We start from the raw sequence: 19,402 nt of genomic DNA, 5'->3' as shown, positions 1-19,402 counted from the left end.
AATGTACTATCAAAAGGGTAATTTTGGAAAACCAACTTTTTTCAAATGCAATAAGTGTACTACCAAAAAAAGTTGGATTCCCCAAAAGGGACCAATATTTTGGGACGGATGGAGTATTTTTTTTCCCAACTTTTTAGTTCAAAAAGTACACTTAGAACACCCCAAACAACCCCTTATTCTAATTCATCAATTTAGGAAAGTATAAAGATAAAAACCATCAATTTAGGAAAGTATAAAGATAAAAATCATCATTTAATGACCACGTTATTCTTATGTCGGCAGTCTAACAAGAGAATGTGAACATGTATTTTATTCAGACTCTCTTTTTGTTTCTACTCTTATTTTGTTCTCATTTTATTTTAGGGGTAAATTCATTTTGTTTTCTCATGATTTAGAGTTAGAATATTTTATCTGCTTATGATTCAAATATAACCAAAAAATTCCTATATAATTTTGGACTGAAGTGTCATTGTTATGTTTTTCATTCAGATAGTATATCACACACACCATTTTTTAGATTGGATTTAATTTTTTGAAAAAATAAAATGAAATTAATACAACAAACGGATCATTTTATCCCAATTTTCTCCCAATCTAAAATTAGATAAATGTGTTGATTAAAATAAAATATAATATAAAAATATAAAATATAATTAAGAATTTACTTAAAATATAATTAAATAAAAATACAAACTAAATAATAATTAAAAATGAACTAAAATATGATTAAATTAAAATTAAAATTAAATTAACATGTTGAAAAAATAATAAATAATAAATAATAAATAATTTAGAATTTAGATTTAATTGTGATATAAAATATAATTAAATTAAAATTAGATTAAAAAGTAAAGAAGTACACTAAATAATTAAATATTTATGATTAATTGTGAATTTGTGATCCAAAATGTGACTAAATTAAAATTAGAATAAAAAGTTAAGAATTATAATACATAATTTAAATTTTGTAACTATTGTGATTTAATTGAATTAATGATAAACATTATAAATTATGTGTAGGATTTGAGGATATTATAATCTTTTCACATCTATAATTAACGGTGTTAATGATTGTATTTTTGTCCAAAACTGCATGAGACTTTCTGTCTATATTTAAATTATAAGGAAATAAAGTGCTTTCACGTCAAACCACATCAAGTAAAATGAATTTTACCCTTTATTTTATTCTTGTCTACCAAGCATACCCCCGATGATTTTTAATTTTATTTTTGAAAGAAATAGATGGCCTTTTTGAGAAGTGGATTATAAACTAATTTTTTTGATTTTTTAAATCATATCATTTCTCTACTTTTTTATACGTCTTTTCGTAATAAATAAAAAAATTAATTTATTTAGCACTTTCCAAAACAATTCAAAATTAATTAGTCATTTCCCCTAATAATAAAATAATAAAGGATAAATTACAATAGTAGTTCCTGTATTTTGGTTTCTATATCATTTTTGTTCATGTAATTTCAATTGACTCGATTTTAATATTGATTTATAATTTTATCTCAATTTAGTTCGATTGGTTAAAACTAGGGGTGTGCCCGGTGCCATTCGGGTGGTTTGAGAGTAAAATTATAAACCAAATTGCAGATTGTCAAATAATCAAATAACGGTTTAGGGTAGATTGACGGATTGATAAATATTCTCAACTAATAATCAAGCATTTACATAATATATTACGCTAATTTGCATAATATTTTTTATATATATAATTCAAACTTATTTTACATAATATTTTTCATATATAACTACTAATTTGTAACAAATTTTACATCTTAAATCTCTTTTACACTCATTTTTTACTTTGATATTTTATTAGAAGTTAAAAAATATATATTTATTAACTATAACAGAACAGAGCGGTTTCACAGGCAAATTCTAAATTTTAAAGGTTAATCCACCGTTAGCGGATAAAATGATACAGATTGATGCGGATCGATGCAGTTTTAATAGATTAGACAGTATTTTGCATAGCTCTAGTTGCAACTTAACATTTTTTTTATGAAAAATATACATATAAGTGTCATATGCCATATTTTTAAAGGCAAAATTATAAACTTACCAAAAAAACTCAATAAGTTAACTTCAACTAATTTAATGATAGTTTTTCTTAAAATATATTAACGATATTATCAATTGGACCAAATTGATCCAAAATTTAAAATTAAGGATCAAAATCAAATTAATTGAAAATATAAAAATTAAAATATGAGTAAAATATAAGGACCACCAATTTAATTTATCCATTAATAAACAACAAAAATTAAGGAACATATATTGGACTTCTTGTATTTATATGCTGACAAAGTATTCACCCAAAATCCTCAAGCCAGAATCAAGAAGAAGAGTGCAATAGTATTCAAAATGACCAAAGTAGCCTTACATGCAAGACGTACCTTACTCGTTAATCAAGTACAGCAGCAAGTAAAAAGTCGACATTTTATTTTGTAGTAATTAGTAAGGCTACTTTGGTAATTTTGAGTTGATGCTATATTGAGGGAAGTAATTCTATTTACACACAATACTGATCATAATTCAAATTTTGGAGACAAAAAACAAATATAACTTTTCATCTTTTAAAATTATTTTTTTTTAATGATCGTATGTTCGGATTAGTTTACGCACACCTCGACTCATTCAAATTAAAATTAGCTTACTTCCTCCGTTTCAAAATATTAATCCATTTTGAAAATTTTAATTTTTTGGGGTAGTACAATTACTACATTTCTAAAATATGAACTTTCCAAAACTACCCTACGGTAATACAATTATTACACTTCAAAATATTAATAATGAATTTAAAAGAAGAGCAAAATAAAAAAATTCATATTATTTTAGTCTTTAATTTTTGAAAAGGAACTAATATTTTGAGACGGAATGAGTACTAATTACTAGTACAATATATGAATAATTGTATATATACTAATAATCTTACTAAAAATACAAAGAGACCAAATGTGATTGGTTGTTAAAAAAAAGAATGAAACTTAAATATCCAATAATGTGGTGACATGTATGTTTTTAGTAAGATTGTTAGTAACAATTTAAGTAGATTTAACATTGTTCATAATATATATAGTCATCGTTTGAAAAGAGCTAATTTAGCATCTTCTTTTTTTTTTTACTTTTTTTGCTAATTTAGCTTGGCTAAATTAGTCTTGCTTAGGAAAAATTTTTGACTTTTTTTAATTTGGATGTAATAATTGTGAAAGAAAAAATAAAATAATTATGATTTGAATGAGCCACTTTGTCTTATTAACTAAATTAGCCTATTTTATGCTTTTGGCAAAGGTTTTTTTTTGGCTTTTTGGGCTAAAATGTATGAAATCACAAAATAAGTTAAAATAGTCAATAAGATAAAATGTCACATCAAACCCATAATCATTTCACTTTTTCTCTTACAAACATCACATCCAACTGCAAAATAATCCAACTATCTTTCTAAACTCAAAAATTTTAATCTACTAAAATAACAACTTTCCAAAAACTCACTTAGTTACTTCTTGCCTAAGGCGGTCATAATTTTTATTATTTTTTGGGGTGCAACCACATCCCTCCCCCCATAGGTCCATCTTGATTGTGTGTACACCAAATAAAATTTCAATACACGCTATTTATATAATCTAGATATAAATTTATTAACCAAAAAAAATAATTGCTCAGACATAAATATTTAAATGGAATGCATATTCGAATAATAATAAAAAAAATTTATAATTTATGTATGAATATTTAACTTTCCTTAATAAATTTATATTCAAATATCACAAATAATATGTACTAAGATTTGTGGTGCGTGAATATTTCCTTTTGAGGTGGAAGCATTAACTTTCAGATTTTATTGCCAAATTTAATTAATACATAGGATCAGGACCACGCCATTAGCAATTTGACAAAACAGATGGAAACCCTGAAACCCTCCTCCTTCTTTCTCTATAAATTCATACCTCCTCTTTTCCATTCCACTCCCCCTCTCCTACCTTTCCTGCATCTCTCTCTCTCTCTCTCTCTCTCTCTCTCTCTAAAACTCTCTCTCAAGTTCTTCCACTTCTGAATTTCGTTTCTTCCATTTCAAGTTCTTGCAAGCAATTGAAGCTATTGCACAGAGTTCCTCAAGGATCTGTAAGTTCCTCTCTCTCTCTCTCTCTCTCTCTCTCCCCCTAAATACGTATACATTCACTGTTTTTCAATCTAATCTCTCATTCTGCATATTCATATATACATATAGTGTTAACATTGAATTTTATTAATTGAGTCTCATTTTACTTTTGATTCCTTCGATTTAACTACAAAATCATGAGAAATCAAAAGTTGATAATAATGAAAATTTCCTTTTCGCATTAAAAAAAACTATCGGAGGACGAGACCATGAAGAAAAAATTGGATTTCATATTCTCCGGCGCGTGAGCCGGTGTCACATCAGTTCGAGCTATTTAATACGCGCCCTTCACCGGAGAAATCGGTGGACCGGTCCTCCTCCTCCTCTTCTGTTAAAAATTTATCAGCCCTTACTTTTTAGTGACGGTTTGTTTGCGTTTGAGAGAGAGAGAGAGAGAGAAACAGACGAAAAAACAGTTGGTGTTCGTTTTTTTCTTCTTTCTTCGTTATTGAAAATTGTACTCTAAGCCCGCGCGAATCTAACGCGCGTATTAAACGTAATTATTTATTTGTACAACACGCGCTTTCTACTCGCTTCTACATGCACCGCACACGTATTTTTTTTTTAGGAAGAATATAAAAAAAATGGAAAGTGTAAAAGTGCAATTGATTTGTTTGACCATTTTTAATTTTAATAAAAAAAAAAAATTACTATGTCCTGTTTTGGCAACTTCCCAAAAAAGTTGCCTTTTGCAATTCTTTTAAAAAAGCGCCATTTTGCCATTAAAATCATTTAAGGAGGTAAAAATAGGTTACTTGTGAAATTATAATTATACCTTCTACGAATTAAAATAAATCATATAAGTAAAATTATAATTTTTTTAAATTAAGAATAATTTGATCATTTTATTGTGATGTGATATTATAAATAAATATTAATAAAAAAATCAAAAGAAACTTTTTACTAATTTTTCAAATCACTTTTTAAAAAAATCAAAAAACTTAGTAAAAAGTTAAAAATTATTTTTTTACCATTTTCGTAAAATAAAGTTATAAGTTATCATATTACTCTCTTTATTTTTTATAAAAAAATTAAAAAAATTACTAAAATAGTATATAATCTCAAACAAGACTACAATTATGTAAATAAATTTTATACCTTCATTAATTTTAAAAGAAAAATTTTAAAAATAACTTTTACTTTTTTAAAATTTTCATTTTTTTAAACCTCTGGCCCCCACTAGGCCTAGATCCTCTTTTGACCCTCAGGAGGCCCACAAAAGCATAGGGATATGGGTTTTATGATGATCAGGGCTTAGAGTACACGTGTACGGTGTCTCTTTTCATTATTTTACTCCGTATGTGTGTATATATCAGCAATGATTCATTCTATTAAAAATATCACTACTAATAGCACTAATGCATTAAAAAAGTAAAAAAAAAAAATACAACTTCAAGACCAAAACATCACATCATTAATGACGGGATCCACTGCCACCTAATTAGTGGGAGCACTAATTCCCAAGCATTTTTCGTGTATATATAGACTAGAGTTTAAAATATATTTTCTTTGATATTTTAAAGTTTTTGTTTGGGATACAAGGAGTGCAATTCTTAATTATTATTATTTTTTTGAAATTTAAAATATTATGCAAAGGTGCAAAACATAATCTTGATCTTTGATCAGGTGTGTAAAATATAATAATGTTAAAAATAAAATTGTTATGCCAGTGAAAAAAAATAGAAGAGACTTTTCAAAAGTGATTTTTTTTTTTCTTTTTTATAATTGTGTTGCACACATCAAATTGAACTGTTGATTATATTATGCATTTTTATTCTGTGGTGCTTTTGTTCAAAATTCAAGGCGTTGCCTTTTTTTAATAGTCGGTTTAAAGATTGAAATTGAGAATCTTGATAGTATCATTTTCTATTTGTTGTTTTTTCATAAAACAAAAAAAAATCGTAACTCATTAGACGACTGAGCTCTTGACGGTTACAAACATTTCTTAGTAACTCCTGTGTCGGTTATAAATTTTTTTGTTATTTATGATTAGGATATTTATATTATATTATTGAAATGAATTTATTTCTAAAATTTTATTATTACTTTTTTTTCTTTAGAGAGATTGAATTGAGAGGTTGACGCACAAAGTCTTGACATCAACCTGCATTGGATTTGTTTATCACTTTTATCAATTTTATTATTAAAAAAAAAAAAACTATAATTTTGAATTTTATATGATAGTCCACTTCATGGTAGTTTCCTGGGACTTCAGACCTTATAAAGTTGTCTGTCGGTTGAAGGAGGACTTTTCCAAGAAGTCCCTTTGTTAGCCTGGTGTATGGATGTGGGTCTTCCTTTCCTTCAAATGTCGAACAAGCTTCTCGAAGATGGCTTTAAAAAATTATTAATTGATTTAAAGGTGACATGAGATTATATTCTTGACTAATCACAAATCATTATGTCTACTCATATTTTTTAATAATTTAACATAATATCATAAATTTCACTAATCACAATATACTTAAAATATTAGATGACGTAATTGTTAGGCCAACTACCTCTAGATGGTCTCCTACTTCCTACACCTAATTTTTGTCGTAGATGAACTTTTTGGTCGGACTAATATATGTAATATAAATTAATTTTTTCCTCTTTTAGGGTCATGTTTTTCCATGTTCACACTTTGGGTTACAGTGGTCAATTTGACTACTTACACTTGTTTAATTTTAAAGTTTATTTTTTAAGATTTTGATAGAGACCTCCTCCAATCACTCCTCCAATCACTGCTGTTGAAAGAAAAAAAAAAAATTTGACCAATTAAAAAGAAAAGGGTCAAGGAGGTGGGAAAAAGGGTCCGGATCTTTTTCTTATTTTTTAATGTATAATTAATCAATCAGTTCGTGGCTTCTTCATAGGATACACGTGTACACGCGTGGCGACAGTCTGCATTAAAAAGTAACAAAACTTATTGGAGATGGGTCACTACAGCAGTGTGTTTTTATTGTCTTCTTCAACCAACCAGAAAAATTATGAGAAAAGTATTTAGAGTAATATATTTATAGATTAAGGCTTTATTTGGGGTGTTTTAAAAAAATTAAAAAGTCACTATTCTATTTAAATTATATTATTTTATTTAAGTCACATCACTTCTCTATTCCATCACTTTAAACCCAACCCATACTCAACTCATATTTCATAAAAAGTCAAAAAATACACTTATTTGTATCATTTCAAACCACCCTTAAAATCATATCCATCAATATTAAATTTACAGCATCCACTTCATTCTAGGAGTGACTTTGGGAATAAACTTTCATCATCCTAGCATTTTTCCCCATTTTATTGAAAGGACTTTGGTTTTGTAATTTTCTTAGGCAAATTTTAACTTTTGCTGATCGGAAAACTTGCTGTTTTCCCTTCCTTCTTATTGAAGGACTTTGGTTTTGTATTGTTCTGACTTCTTCTGAGGCAATTTTAAGTTTTTGTTGATCAGAAAACGTGTCTTCCTTCTTGTTGAAGGACTTTTTGTTTTGTATTTTTCTGAGGCAAATTTAAGTGTTGTTGATGAGTTTGAAGGTGGCAAGGGTAGGGTATGGAAAACATTAAAAACATCACATTTGTTTGTTTGTTTTTTTTTTGGAGACAAGGACTTGCGATCTCCCACTTAAAATGCAAATGCTCTGAGACTCAACTGCACCTTCACATTTATGGTCTGAAAAATAAAAACCACACACACTAGTAAGCACACATAAATTTTCAATTTCACCTTTTATTTTTCTAGTTAACGATTTTTTTTTTTGGACAAATGACAAACACCCCTCGAGATTTTGTGAAAATACAGATTTCTTCCTAAGATTTGAGAAATTACATCCCACCCCCTGAGGTTTATATTTTCATAACAAATTGCCCCTGAGATTTTTATTTTCATACAGATTCTCCCCTAATTTTTCCTAATTTGTTATGAAAATTTGACCCTCAGGAGGTAATTTGTAATTTCTCAAACCTCAGGAGGAATCTGTATTTTTACCAAATCTCGAGGGGTGTTTGTAATTTGCCCTTTTTTTTTTTTTAATAAATCACACATAAGTTTTCATTTTCGTACAAATCAGGGATAGTTGGAAGTACAATATTTTAATTTGTAATTATGAAAAAATAGCAAGTAAAATTAATTTTGGTTTTGGTTATGCATGGTAAAGATTATCCACACTTTTCTCTTGTCATTTTCAAAGGGCTATTTATTTCAAGTTTCAAGGGGACATCCTGTATTTGGAAAGTAGGTTAAAAGTTAGTTTTTTGATTTTTTTTTTTTAAACTTTTTTTTAAAGAAAACGTGTAAAAAAGTAGAGATATAATGCGACTCAAGAGGTTAAAAAGCAAAAAGTTGATTTTTAACCTTTTGCGAAAATCCTTGTTGTTCTTACTAATGTAAAAAAGAATGAATTAATAAAAATTCTCATTTTGTCTTTGGATATAGAAGTTCTTTGAAATAGCTGATTTTTATTCCTAACTGATGGCAGGTACTCGGTTTCATAGGAATTAATTCTCGCAATTACACAAATAAACTGATTTTCATACCCAATTTCAAAAATTTTAGTAGCGACATTCTGGATTGTTTTTGGATGTTCTCCAGAGTAATATGTTTGGTTTTTCGAAGCTGAATACTTTGTTTCAGAATACCCATCAGCATAGAACTTTAGACGTGTATGTTTTTTTGTCTCACATAGGTTGTTTCTTGAACCCTGCCTAATCACCATGTCGATGTGGCCTAAATCAGCTGATTGCTACTTTACTAAGTTAAGATATATAGATAGATAGAGATATAAATTGTTTTCTTCTTGCTGTCAATAAGGACTTGTTTGATAAATTAAACATTGTTTTAAGGGCCTACTGCTATGATTTATGAACACTTGTAGCATGGTGATTTGGGAAACTTATTGACAAATTTGGCCATTGAGGATATTCCATGGACACCTGTTGTTCTATTTTTAATGTATTCTCAATCATATGACATTATGATGTGAATTTTTAAAATATATATATATATATATATATATATATATATTAAGACACAGTTAGAAGTGTATTAAAATTATAAGTACAAAAATTTTGAAATAGAGAATCTCATACCCAATTTTAACTAGTGAAAATAATATATTTTCCGATATGATTTTGAAGCAACACCTCTCTGTTTTTTTTCTATTTTTTTCTTTCCACTTTCATTGATATTACCACGATAGTTGAGGAGGTTTACTAATATAATGCTGTACAGTAGACGTTGTGCCACTTCTTCGCATGTCTTTGCCAAACAAGGAATGAACTATATTAAAAGAGCAGAGCAATCATATGATGATTTATTTTTTTTTATTCTTGATCTGCAAGTCATATGATGATTTATAATAACACTACCGTTAAACCCTGGGTGGGTGGGATGATTGAAATTCAAATTGAAGGTTTTAAGAAAATTGCATTTTATGCCGCTAGGGTAGCGGCTTTAGGATAAATGAATTCACATATTTTGAATTCGATTTTTGTTAGTGTCTCTTATATTTTATTAATATTTATGATATGTCAGTGAATATAATATTTGGAATGACTCACCCTTAAGGGTGGGTCCAATGTGACCCTACTTTGAAAAAGTAGTTATAAAAAAATATAAAAAATTATTACATTCCTCAACATCATTATTATCTCATGATAATTATTATTGATATTTTAAAACATGTTTGAATTCAACTTCTTACACTTCATATATGATTTAATGCATAACATAACATAACAACGTCATAGATGCGACATAAAAAATAAAAAATAAATAATTGAGAAGTTATTTGACTTCAAAAATATAAATATGTTGGGATAGAATGACGAATAAAATTATATATAGACAAAAATATTTAAATTTGAAAAAAATAGAACTAAAAAACCTATCATGTGATTCTCACCCTTTGAGTGGGACCTACTAGTAAATATATGAGTAGGGCCATGATTCATACCCCCGGTGGGGGTCGACTCCCAGTGACGTGGCGGCCCCCTATTCGCTAAAAAAAAAATAGTATTTTTTTGGCCCAAACAGTGGGCTACACACACGACCCCCCAGCACCCCCAGCTGGGGGTCTTAGGCATTTTCCTATATGAGTATTGACTGTGACGGAGAGGTCATTTGCCCAATTTATTGTTGGGCAAACTACAAAATAATAATAAAATTGTAATTGTCTGTGCAAATTACAAGTTACAAATTTTATTTTTTATTTTTATTTGGGTCAAGATGACCTGGCCCTTTCAGTGACTACTTTTGCAAAATTAAGCCCAGTTTTATGATAGACTTGACATGGGCTTAACTGTTTAATAAAGGCTTTGTTAACCATGTCATTCATGTTCTGTATATACATACCATTTTTTTTTAATGTTATTTTTGGGATAACCAAGACATGAAATAACAAATTTTTCTCTCTTTTCTAGAGTGATATATATGCCATTTTATTTTTGATTTAATTTTCTTCTCTTTGTTATAGAATGGAGACAATGATGAGAAGCTTTGCAAAGCTTTATCATTCAATGAGACTTCAAAGACCAGGAGCCACTACAACAGACTATATTGAAAGCATCTCAAAAGCAAGGCATGACAAGAATGTTGCTGATGATCACACTAAAACACACCCTTGCGATGAACTAGATGCTAGCGACACAAGTTACAACTCTTGGTTGGTGAGTTCTTATAACTCTATTGATCATTGCCAAAATGACATGTTACAATGCAAAAAATGTCAGATTTTAATTACATTATTCTATTGGTGAAAATATTATTTGGGTACATAAAGTTATGTTCGTTAAATGTCTCACTCCTACCCATATATGCTATAGTCCTTACAATTAATTGCATCTTATGATATTGCCAACAATTATTGATTGATATTTTCACCTTTAATTGGTTTTTGTAAATAAATAGATTGAACATCCTTCTGCATTGAGATGTTTCAAAGACATGATAAGCAATGCTAAGGGAAAGAAGATCGTCGTGTTTTTGGATTACGATGGCACCCTCTCTCCCATTGTAAATGACCCTAACCGTGCTTTCATGTCTGATTCGGTAATGTATTATTATTATTACTACTATCAATCGTTGTTTTCTTTTTGTGCCTTTTTTCATATGTACTACACCCGTCCATATGCTAATGTAAAATCAAATAATATGCAGATGCGCTCAGCTGTATGTGAAGTTGCTCGGCGTTTTCCAACAGCCATAATTAGTGGTAGGAGTCGAGACAAGGTGAGAATTAATAATGAGTCCCATCTTCTCTAAGTTAGTACTCATTAGATGAAACACAACCTGTAATATGTACATGTGTTATATGCGCGTTTAGGTGTATGAATTTGTGAAATTAGATGAAGTATACTATGCGGGAAGCCATGGCATGGACATAAGAGGTCCACCAAGGCAGCTGAAGACTTACGATGGCAAGTACCAAACCAAAGACTTCGATATAAAGGTCAGCTGCCCTCAAAATGATTCCAGACTACTTAGGAACTGAAATTTCATCCCACTGACACATTTGAAATCTTTTTTTTTTTTTGTTGATAAATGATGAGAACTAGTGACATGTAAAATCTTAATCTTGTAGGGGAACGATTATGTCATCTTCCAACCCGCACAAGAGTTTTTGCCTAAAATCAAAGAGGTACTTAGACGTGTATGCCTAAGGTTCTAAATTTGTGACATTTTTGGTGTATTGGTGTAAACTTCGAAGAAGAAGAGTTCCTTCTGATTGAACCATTTGTATTTAGTTTGCCAAGCTCTAGACAAAATGTAGGGTTATAAGAAAAAAGACTAAAAACTCAAGTCTACAGTTACAATTTAACATTTTTGAACAATTTTGGTGGAAATAGAGTAGAGCTCCTGTTGCTCGATGCAATTGATGTACCTCTATTGTAGATAACAAACTAGTCTTTCCAAATGCATTTTTTCACGAATCAAATTTCAAGCTGCTTTTTTTTTTTTTTTTTTTTTTTTTTTTTTTTGTAATAGATGTTAGGCGAGTTGGAGAAGAAAACCAGCAAAATACAAGGTGTCATGATAGAAGACAACAGGTTCTGCATTTCTGTACATTACCGACACGTCCACCAAGAGGTAATTTAGTTGTCTGATTTCTTCATTATTTTTTTTTTTCTTTCAGCATTGTTGTTTGGATTAAAAAAAAATAACAGTGAACAAACTATATATAAATGCAGGATTATGACATGCTGCAAGAGAGAGTGCAGTGTGTACTTGCTAAGTATTCAAGTTTTCACTTAACGAAAGGTAAAAAGGTGATGGAAATTAGGCCATCAATTAAGTGGAACAAAGGCGATGCCGTGGAATATTTACTTGACACTCTAGGGCTCGCTTGCTCTAGTGATGTTCTCCCAATATATATTGGAGATGATCGAACTGATGAAGATGCTTTTAAGGTAATTGATCAATCTAATCTTAAACTCGCTTCTTAAAAGCCATTCAAATTGGCATATATATATATATATATATATATATGTATATATATATATATATCTTGATTATATCTTAAATGTAATTTAACTTGCACTTTGCTTAATTTGATAAACCAATTATTTTGTTGGCGAATTATAAATTTTAAAGAGCTTGGTAACCATATTTTTAAATATTGCCATATATCACAAGTGTTATTATTTAACATACCGTGCCAACATTTTTTTTTTTTCTTTCAATATTGATGCATTCTGGTAAATCAGTTGAAAATGGTTTTAAAAAAATCATTTTCAGCTATTATAATCTTGTTCATGATATGTATCAATTGATAGCTGATTCACAACCCAAAAATTCACTATTGTGTCACCACCCAATTTCCAATACCGCGACACTCCAGCTAATGATATCAATTTGCCTCCCGATACCCCTATTTAAAACCTAATCTATCATTCTAATTCTAAATGCAATGGTTTTAAGGGACAAAGTGAGTTGTTTTTTCACTTAAACCAGACAATAAAAAAATTACGGATTAATGTGTTTTTATTAATAATGTACTTGTTCATTTATAGATTGATTGAAGTGGATCAGATTAAGACATCCTCCGTTTAAAATGATCTTTTATTTATTACACAATCATATAGAGTCCAATTCTCTTACTATATCATTGTCAATGACTTTATAAATCTAAATTGTGAGTTTTTAACATTTCACTCGTATTCTTACATACCAAAATCGTTTAAATTTTTATGTATGTAGGTTGTAAGAAGTAGAGGAGGAGAGGGGTATCCAATCATAGTGTCATCCACACCAAGGGAGACCATGGCCTCATATTCTCTAAGGGACCCTTCTGAAGTATTTTCTTTCTTGATCAGTCTGGCCAGATTCACACACACTTCTTCCTACTAGCCCAAGCCAAGCCACGTCACTTTTTCAAGACTCTGGCTGGGTATTACCATGACTCAAGACTGACTTCACTGGGGTGTTCTTGTACATAAAAAATAATAATAATAAATAAAAAAAGGTTTAGAGAGACACAGAGATAGATCAAGAAAAAGAAAAGAAAAGAAAAGTAGCCAACAGCACAGTTGTACTACTTAAACGGTATATATATATATATATATAGTAAAAGCACTTTACTACTCGTGCAGTTTGTAAATAGTTTAATGGTTTATTTCTAATTACTAATACTACCTTCTCTGATACTTGTTTTTTATTTTTTGTGTGGGTGTGTGTAAATGAATGAATTTCTATTTATATTCTTTAATTGGAAGTCCAATTTTGAGGCATGCAACTCTAATCCAAAGTAAAGTACACCACCAATCCATGCATAGAGAAAAAACTCATTACTCAGGTGCCGTTTGGTAACACTTACGTTTTCAGTTTTCTGTTTATATTTACAAAAATTTTAAAAACTCAAATAAAAACTTGTTTGGTAAAATTTTTGATTTATAAATCAGTGGTCTCAGTTTATAAATTTGGCCAAAAAATGAAAACACAAAAAATGTGTCTCCATTTTGAGTTTTCAGTTTTTTTTTTTTTAACCACCTAACACTAGCCACCACCCGCCACCATTTTCCACCACCGTCTTCCGGCACCACCTCCCACCCCCCACCACCACCTGCCACCACCACTCACCGCCCACTTGCCACCACCACCCGCCACCACCACCCACCACCCACCTGTCACCACCATCCACCTGCCACCCACTCGCCACCACCACCTACCCCTTGCCACCACCATCACTATCACCCACCACCCACATGCTATCCACCACCCATCACTCGCCACTACCATCCACCGCCCGCCACCACCACCCGCCACCTACTTGCCACCCACCTGCCACCATCTACCACCACCAGCCACCCACTACCACCAGTCACCTGTCACCCACCCACCCGCCCCCACCACCACCACCACCGCCACCACCACCATCACTCACCACCACCGCCACTACCATTACCCACCACCCACCCGCCACCTACCTGCCACCACCACCCACCACCACCACCCACTCGCTACCACCTACCACCCGCCACTGTCACCCACTCACCCACCCACCACCACCACCACCCGCCACCACCCGCCATCCGCCACCCACTTGCCACCACCACCAACCACCTGAAGCCACCACCGCCACCACCCACTCACTACCACCCACCAACCACCACCATCACCCACTCAACCACCATCACCACCCACCCGCCACCACCCATCACCATCCGCCATTTGCCACCCACCTGCTACCGCCACCCACCACCCACTCGCCACCACCCACCACTGTCATCCACCCACCCACTACCAGCACCCGCCACCACTCGTCATCTGCCACCCACCTGCCACCACCCGTCATCCGCCACCCGTCACTCCCGCCGCCACCACCACCACCACCACCGACTCGCTACCACCCACCACCCGCCACCGTCACCGAGCCACCCGTCACCATCCACCACCACCACCAGGTACCCACCACCCACCGTCACCACTTTCCACCACTCGCCACCGCCATCACCACCATCCACTCGCTACCACCCGCCACCGTCACCCACCACCACCAGCTACCCACCACCCACCGTCTTTCGCCGCCACTTGCCACCACCTTCTTTCACCGCCACTTGCCACTACTTGCCATTTTTCACTCTTTTTTATATTTTTTAAATTTTGTAAACATTTTGTCAATTACCAAACGCGTTTGTAGTTTATGTTTTTCTAAAAATAAATAAAAAATAAACAAAAACCAATTTATAAAATTTTTGTAAATATAAACTGAAAACGTAAACGTTACCAAACACTACGTAAGTACGCTTTTTTTCAAACTTTGGTGCAGTCGTAACTTGCAAGAGTCATTCTTAGGTATCTCTAGTAATTTATAAAATTAAATTATGTCATAATGAATTGTGGACCTCACATATATTTTTATGACTATGGAACTAAGAGTAACTTTAACATTAATATATTTTACATATCTAAATATTACTGTAAAGTATATATTTTATTTTGTCTATAAACTGTTTTATATTTCTACTTTAAACATATTCTTTATTTTAACTATTCATCCAAATACTATTGACTTCATAAAAATGTCACATCAACAACAAAGATAGAAGAAAATGAACCTAATGATTAAATATATTTTGCTAAACCTTGAAGATTAACTACATGTAGCTAGTAAATATGAATTGAGTTAAAATACTTAATCATATGCCTAGTGCATTAGAATTGATAAAAAGTGAGTCATACTAGGCATTTTAACTAACAAACATTATATGCTGAGTGGGTTGAAGACGCTCTAATAAAATCTAAATGAACATCTAGTATTCAGTTGAGAGAGAGAAGACAAATACCCTAATTAGGGATAAAACTGCTAATGACCAGATAGAGAAGGCAAACTTTACTCCAATCACAATGTATATTCTTTAATCAAAAACCATATACAATAGAATATTACATCCCCTATTTATAGACTACAACTAATGGACCATTTAATAGACATTTAACCTAGTTATTTTGATGCATCAGACTCCCCCTCTTCAAGAAACTTGTCATCAAGTTCAAACAACAACTAAGTGAGCTAAATGTAACACTATGCAGTGAATCCTGAGACGAGGAATAGGCACTGCATCTCCATGCTCAACGCAAAAATAGCTCTCTCAACTCATCATTCCTTGAATATATGTAACTGCAGCCATAGCTAAACAACTATAGGTGCAAATTGACGACCTCCATCATGCCCTCCACACTCTCTTGCTAAAGCTTGGACAACCCTCCATTTCTTAAGCCTTCATCTTTGATCGGCACACTAGTGCAGAGATGTACTCATTCAATCGGAATGAGATCAATAGACCAGTGAAAGGATAGCTTCCAAAGCAAGGTTGAAGAATGTGACAATGCATCCACTAGGTAAGAACCACGTGTGAGAAGCTAATCAGGAGTGAGAGAGAATTATGCGTTGCATTATTCCTTATGTCCCTTAGACACAATCGACAAATGAGCGTTACTAGTAGCAACATACTTAACTCAAGCCAACATTGTATAGAGACAGACATATAGGAGTAGGAAACACACGGCTTCAAAGAAACTCTTTGAATACAGCTTCAAATAAACTCTTTGAAGCTTTATCATTATACCTCTAACAAAGCACAATTTGTTACTCCTTTGCTTCATTTCATCTCGTTGATTTTGATTCTGATTCTGATTGTGATAATCATTATTCCTTCCAAGAGAATGGATCCAACGTTCCTCTCTAAAACAAAACTATCCCAATTAGCACTCAACAACCAATAGCACCCCTCCCAAATCAAACACCTTTTAGCCCAAATCAAGCCAAATTGAACACAAATCTGAAGGATTTGAACCAAATTGAACCAAAAGAAATGTTGATCGAACATTATCCAAACCAAATACAAGGGATTCGAACTAAATCAACCCAAGAGAAGGCTTTGATCAAACTTGAAGAACTCTAATTTGAAGCATTCAATACAAGTCAACCCCAAATTTGTGGGATTTTGAACCAAATAGAACACAATTAGGGGTGCCTCTATTTACAAATCACTTTTCATTTCAAGGCATGCCAATACTCAAGACACACCTTTAATAAATTGATAGATAAACAATTTGCTCAATACACACCACAACTTTCCATCTTTACCCTTACTCACACATCCCACCCACAATCTTTCATCTTTACCCTCATTCACTCACTCACTCACACACCCCACCCCCATGCACGATCCATCTCTCCCTCTATTCTCTGTTTAATTGTCGTCCTAGTGTGTTGCATCAAACCCAGTGGTGAACAAAACCATTGGTGAAGACTTCTCAAGACACCGGTGGTGCTCCTTGTCGTTACCAAAGTCATTAAACATGCGAAAAGAAAAAGAAAAAAAATACTAATCTTCAACATGAGACTACCTCATTAGTAATAAATTGACTTGTGTAGTCAATAAGACCCCTAGATCCAACATTACTGCATTTCATAGATGCACAGTTCTAGAAAAAGCAAAAAAAAAAAAAAATGTTATAAGTGTTCGGCAGTACAGAGTCGAACTAAGTGGAATTGTTCAACTGTTTCTAACCGAACAATTCGTGTTTGTTCGATACTTACAAACCAAATAATTAGAACATGTTCGACACTTTGAAACCGAGCATATACAATTTATTCGGTTGAAGGTAGTCGAACATAGATATATTATTCGACTTTGGATAACCGAACTAATACAAACAGTTTACCACTCAGCAAGTACACGAAAACGGGAAAAAAAATAAAAAAATAACATTTTCCTTGCTCCATTGTTCTGAACCAGTATTGCTAGAAGCATCCATCATTGAATCCAATCCAAATCTTTAATAATAAGTATATTTTTTATTATTTCTTTAAGGGTTTTTGGTTTTTGTTTTACGATTTTTGGATTCTTCTGAGACAAGATATATAAGTAACGTTTGAGATTCTTCATGTGCATTACATTTATTATTGATCTTTATGGTAATTATACAAATGGTGTGTATCATAGCCCTTTGTCTTTTGTGGTCATTTAACCTAAGGTTAAAATTGTAATAAAAAATAAACTAATTAATGATATGTCTTGAGATGAAAGGCCATGTGTAAATAGAGACAACCAAACCACCCCCTCCCCCCCTCCAATCAGAGGCATTCGGCAACTACCGAATTAGATTTGAGAGGATTCGAGTAGGAGTAGATTTCAATCAAATCTCTGAACACAAATCTGAAGGGTTTAAACACATATCCACTTCGAAATAGATCTGAGCTAAGCAAGAAACGACTCTCTTTCTACTTTTGAGAGCTTCTCTCTCTACTCTTTTTTTCTTCTAGGGTTTCCTTTCTGAGTGCCGTTGGGGGTGGGAGAGAGGGGCTCCGGCCTCCGGCCGCCTCTCTCCTCCTCTCAACCATTTTTTTTTTCAGTTTCCTTTGCCATTTCTGGTCAATGAGCTTTGGAAGCTTTGCTTTCCATCTTCTCCCTCCTTGTGGGGTGTTTTTCCCATTCTGGTGGATTTATAGTCTGTTTTTCTCCACTTCTCTTTCCCTCTGCCTTACCCCAGCCGTTGCCCTTACCAAATCTGTCGTTTACCTCCTCTTTGCTTCGCGCCGGCATCACCGCCACCACATCGACACCAACTCTTCCACTTCTCACCGAATCTGCTGCCTCCACACACTAGCCTCATCGGATTTAGCTTACAGGAGTTTGAGTACGAGCCCATGGTGGAAATGTGCTTACCCATTGGTTTGAGGTTGAGTTCTGGTCCTATTTTGTTTTTGTTTATTTTGGTTTTGGTTTTGCCTTTGGAATCCATCAGTGCTTGGTGTTGCTTGCCCACTTTGTGGTTGTATTCTATGATCTATCATCGGCATGCCCTACGGCCATTTGTTGGCCTCTGCTTGCAGTATGAGCACAAACACTTATTGTGCAACTGAGTATTCTTTATAGATTTACTCCGGTGTTTTCTTTATTTTCTCATCTTCCCTTTGGTGGTGTAAGTGATTTTTTGGATGGATTCCTCTCCTTGTAAGTGTCGTTTGGCTACTTTAATGGAAACTCATCTTCTGATAAGAAAAAAAATAAAAATAAAAACAAAAACTAGATCTGAGCTAAAAGAATCGAACAATATTTGAGGGACTTGAACATAGATCTAAAGAAATCTAAGAGTTTAAAAACAAATCTACGGAATTCGAAGTCAAATCAACCTCAACCAAACCTTTTCGAACACAGATCTAACGAATTCCAAAAGTTTCGAATAAGATCCAAAAAATTTGAAGTTTCTGAAACTAGATTATCACAAATCGAAATCTCATCACGAAG

At 32.6% G+C, this 19,402-nt stretch overlaps 1 protein-coding gene across 3 annotated transcripts; it reads left to right on the top strand.

The window, feature by feature from the left end:
• Positions 1–3,821: 3,821 nt before the first annotated feature.
• On the top strand, positions 3,822–13,790 carry LOC114295650 (putative trehalose-phosphate phosphatase C). 3 transcript variants are annotated; one of them, XM_028239952.2, is made up of 9 exons: positions 3,822–4,131; positions 10,624–10,816; positions 11,058–11,198; positions 11,307–11,378; positions 11,473–11,598; positions 11,731–11,787; positions 12,135–12,236; positions 12,338–12,556; positions 13,347–13,790. In XM_028239952.2, exons 2-9 carry the CDS (start codon positions 10,625–10,627, stop codon positions 13,494–13,496), a joined length of 1,059 nt encoding a protein of 352 aa, XP_028095753.2. In that variant the 5' UTR covers positions 3,822–4,131; position 10,624; the 3' UTR covers positions 13,497–13,790. The 3 variants fall into 3 exon arrangements, with proteins under 3 accessions (XP_028095753.2, XP_028095755.2, XP_028095754.2); XM_028239953.2 differs by lacking the exon at positions 11,731–11,787 and having other exon boundaries at positions 3,866–4,131; XM_028239954.2 differs by lacking the exons at positions 11,473–11,598; positions 11,731–11,787 and having other exon boundaries at positions 3,857–4,131.
• The last annotated feature ends 5,612 nt before the right edge of the window (positions 13,791–19,402 follow it).

The sequence above is a fragment of the Camellia sinensis genome, chromosome 1 (assembly GCF_055761805.1).
Source record: "Camellia sinensis isolate YWXY chromosome 1, ASM5576180v1, whole genome shotgun sequence".
Lineage (NCBI taxonomy): Eukaryota > Viridiplantae > Streptophyta > Magnoliopsida > Ericales > Theaceae > Camellia > Camellia sinensis.
Note: the sequence above shows the minus strand (reverse complement) of the source record. Positions and strands in the feature narration are given on the sequence as shown.

What these genes read in the sequence shown, in the direction of transcription:
- LOC114295650 (XM_028239952.2), top strand. Translation starts at nt 10,625, where the DNA reads ATGGAGACAATGATGAGAAGCTTTGCAAAGCTTTATCATTCAATGAGA. An exon ending in GTGCTTTCATGTCTGATTCG is followed by an intron (nt 11,199 to 11,306) that starts GTAATGTATTAT and finishes AATAATATGCAG; the next exon opens with ATGCGCTCAGCTGTATGTGA. An exon ending in GTGGTAGGAGTCGAGACAAG is followed by an intron (nt 11,379 to 11,472) that starts GTGAGAATTAAT and finishes ATGCGCGTTTAG; the next exon opens with GTGTATGAATTTGTGAAATT.